Source organism: Mustela lutreola, chromosome 11 (genome assembly GCF_030435805.1).
Source record: "Mustela lutreola isolate mMusLut2 chromosome 11, mMusLut2.pri, whole genome shotgun sequence".
In the NCBI taxonomy this organism is placed as follows: Eukaryota; Metazoa; Chordata; class Mammalia; order Carnivora; family Mustelidae; genus Mustela; species Mustela lutreola.
The window spans coordinates 31,160,689-31,163,746 of record NC_081300.1 but is presented as its reverse complement, the minus strand read 5'-3'; the positions used below and the strand labels follow the sequence as shown (position 1 = coordinate 31,163,746).

Below are 3,058 nucleotides of genomic sequence, written 5' to 3'. Positions count from 1 at the left end.
GTAAATCATACCTTGAATTCTATTAGACATGAGATCCTTGGTATCAGAATTTGTTTATTGGTAAAGTCAAATATCTGGAAAAACTAAACAATTTGCATTCAATTATTAGCACTTTCATGGCAATTATTTCTTTAAATTCTCTCCTCAAGAGAGCTGAGTTCATGGGAAGTGAAAAGGTGGGTATGGAGTGAGGTGTACAGTCCCTTTCTGAATTACAAACACAAGGAATTAGAGCCAGAGCCCAGCAGAGATATGGAATAAAAATGGCAGCAATAAAAACTTTACTCCATTCTCTTTCCCACTCTCATGTGGAAGTGTATCTGGAAAAAGAAGAGGCAGAAACACAGATAAAATGTTCTCCATAAGGCGTCAACTTCCATCCACTGGGCCTACTCTTCATAATTATTGAAAACTTATCATATTCTAGACATTGTGCTTGGCACTTGAAGGCAAAAGCAAATTAAGACAAGACCTCTTCCCACAGTCAAGAAAGAAAATAATTTAAAAAAAATTTTTTTTTCAAGGAATTTAGTTTTATTTTCTCTGTGCATTTGCAAAACACTTAGGACCAACATAGAAAAAAAATAAATAAATAAAACCTCCTGTTTAAAAAAAAAAAAAAATTACACCCAAGGGAAAAAAAAAAGGCCTGAGAGGGATTAATGCCTTAGCCCTACGGAGCTACAGCAACTCTGATTGGTCCAAGGAATTGAGAAGATATTGGGAAGATAGAACAGGAGGCAAGACAATGAAAAATTATTGCGGAAGAGGGCCTCGAAGTGGGCCACGAGGGGGAACTGGAGGACGGGGGGTGGGCCGGGGTGGAGGGAGGGGCCCCCGCTGGTAGTCATGGGGGGGGGTCGTGGAGGCCCAGTGTATCCATGAGGAGGCATCAGCGGAGGAGGTCCACGCATCCCATGCGGAGGCATAGGACCTGGGTGACCCATGGGAGATCCAAACGGAGGCCCTCGAGGGGGAATGCCCATTGGAGGAGGTCCAGGATGAGGCATTCCAGGTGGTGGTCGCGGTGGTGGCTGACCCCCAGAGCCTGGAGGCCCAGCATGGGGGTGTCCTAAGACATGAGGGCCATGGTGGGCCAGCTGCATCTGAGACATCCCTGGATGGGGCATCCCACCCAGTGGGAATGGGTGAGGATGTGAGTGCCCATGTCCAGGATGTCCAGCCCCTGGGGTTCCTGCTGATGGTGGGCCATGCCCTCCAGCCCCAGGAGGCATAGGTGGCGGGGGCATGGCTGGGGGTACCCCAGGTGGAAGGGCTCCAGGAGGCGGCACTGGGGGTGGGAAGGACCCAGGAGGAGGCATGCCTGGAGGAGGAAGCCCAGACCCCAACGATGATACCACAGGATTGGGGGCTGAGGGCGGAGGGGGTGCATCTGCAAACAGCTGATGAGGACGGTCAGCCTGGGAGAGTGGGTTCTGGGCTGCCAGAAGTCGTTCAGCTGCTGAGCCATGGCGCTCACCCTTGGAGTCCTTCTTGAAGGCATAGGACACAGTGATAGGGCGGTTACAGAGATACTGCCCATTCATAGCCTCAACAGCTGCATCCGAAGCATCAAATGAGGCAAAATTAATAAAGGCATAACCTTTGGAGTTGCCTGTGTCAGGGTCCCGCATAATCTTCGGGGTTTGTAAGATGACCCCAAAAGCGCTGAAAGTATCATAAAGCAGCTTCTCATCAATCTCCAGGTCCAGATTGCCAATGAAAATGTTGGCTCCCACGTCCAGGTTCTTGTTGTGAGCTGATGCCTTGTTCACCCGTATTGGTTTCCCATAGAGTTTGATCATGTTCATGATCTTAATGGCATAGTCAGCATCTTCCTCACTCAAGAATTCCACAAAGCCATACTCTTGGTGCTGACCTGTGACTCTATCTTTTGGCATGTGGGTGTTGACTACCGGCCCTGCCTGGAGAAATAGCTCCCACAGCAGCGGTTCGCTAACCTTCTCGTCCAGGCCCCTGACATAGACAGTGGCATCCTGGTTCCGCTCGGAGATCGGCCCAGCCACCATGGCGAAAGAGCTCCCGCCGTCTCCCAGAAAATAATTAAAATTTTTAACCAAACTCTAGCCCACATTTTCGAGGGTTCTCTCACCTTCCACAAAATACAGTACTGTTGGAGTTGTGACACTGATAAACATTTCCTCTCTTTGCTTCTCTTTCTGATCCTACCATCTATTTCAGAATCCCTAATTTTCTCTTTTAAAGTATTCACTCCTTCAAAAAAAGATTAAAAATGATTTCTTTCAACAATTGAGCATAAATCTGTTGAATTATGTACCAGATTAAAAGGACACTAAGCATTATCCTCATGATTATAGAGGACATAAAGGGGACTAAGTAAATTGGGCAAGAATGCTGAATTTGTTTATTAATTAGTGAATTCATTTATTAAAAAGAGATTTATGAAGTTCCACTTTGTATAGTCATGAGTACTAAGTGTCCTCAATACTAAGACCACACAGATGCCTTCACCATTAGCTGGTTCTGGAGAGGCTTATAGTTAAGAGAATCATGGGTAGATGGGCCAGATCAGCTTAGTGCTAAGTGTTCTATGAACCCTAGTTTGCTTGATCTAAATTGTCTGCTTGAGTCTGTTTAAAGCACTAACTTAATGAATTTGAAGCCATTTGGAAGCTTAATGTGGGCAGAATCCCCTAACAGGAAAGACAAACAAGAGAAGGAGTCCAAAAAGTAAACAGACATAATCATATAAATTGTGGATTTGGAGCTCACCATAAGGAAAAATTAGCAAAAGACTATTATTGTATCAAGTGCCTACTCTCTGCAATGTGCCATGCAGGAGTCATGAGTGACCCCAAAAAGTAGAACTCTTAACTCACAAAATTAAAATTTAGTTGCAGGGCCAAGAAAATAAACACAGATACAGAAACAAGCACACAAACAAATGCCCTAGTTTAGCACTCAAAATACAGACCTGGAGTCAGGTTAACCAAAACCACAGCAGCCAAAAGGAGGAAGAGACTTCTGGGAGTGAGAGGCATCAGAAATAGTGGTGGTGGGATTTAAGCTGGAACTT

General features: G+C 45.6%; 1 protein-coding gene across 1 annotated transcript; it reads right to left on the bottom strand.

The window, feature by feature from the left end:
- Positions 1-511: 511 nt before the first annotated feature.
- On the bottom strand, positions 512-2,048 carry LOC131811642 (splicing factor 3B subunit 4-like). Its single transcript, XM_059140324.1, is given in 2 exon segments — positions 512-851; positions 854-2,048. Coding segments are annotated over 2 exon segments (1,272 nt in total). The 5' UTR covers positions 2,031-2,048; the 3' UTR covers positions 512-756.
- Between the last annotated feature and the right edge of the window lie 1,010 nt (positions 2,049-3,058).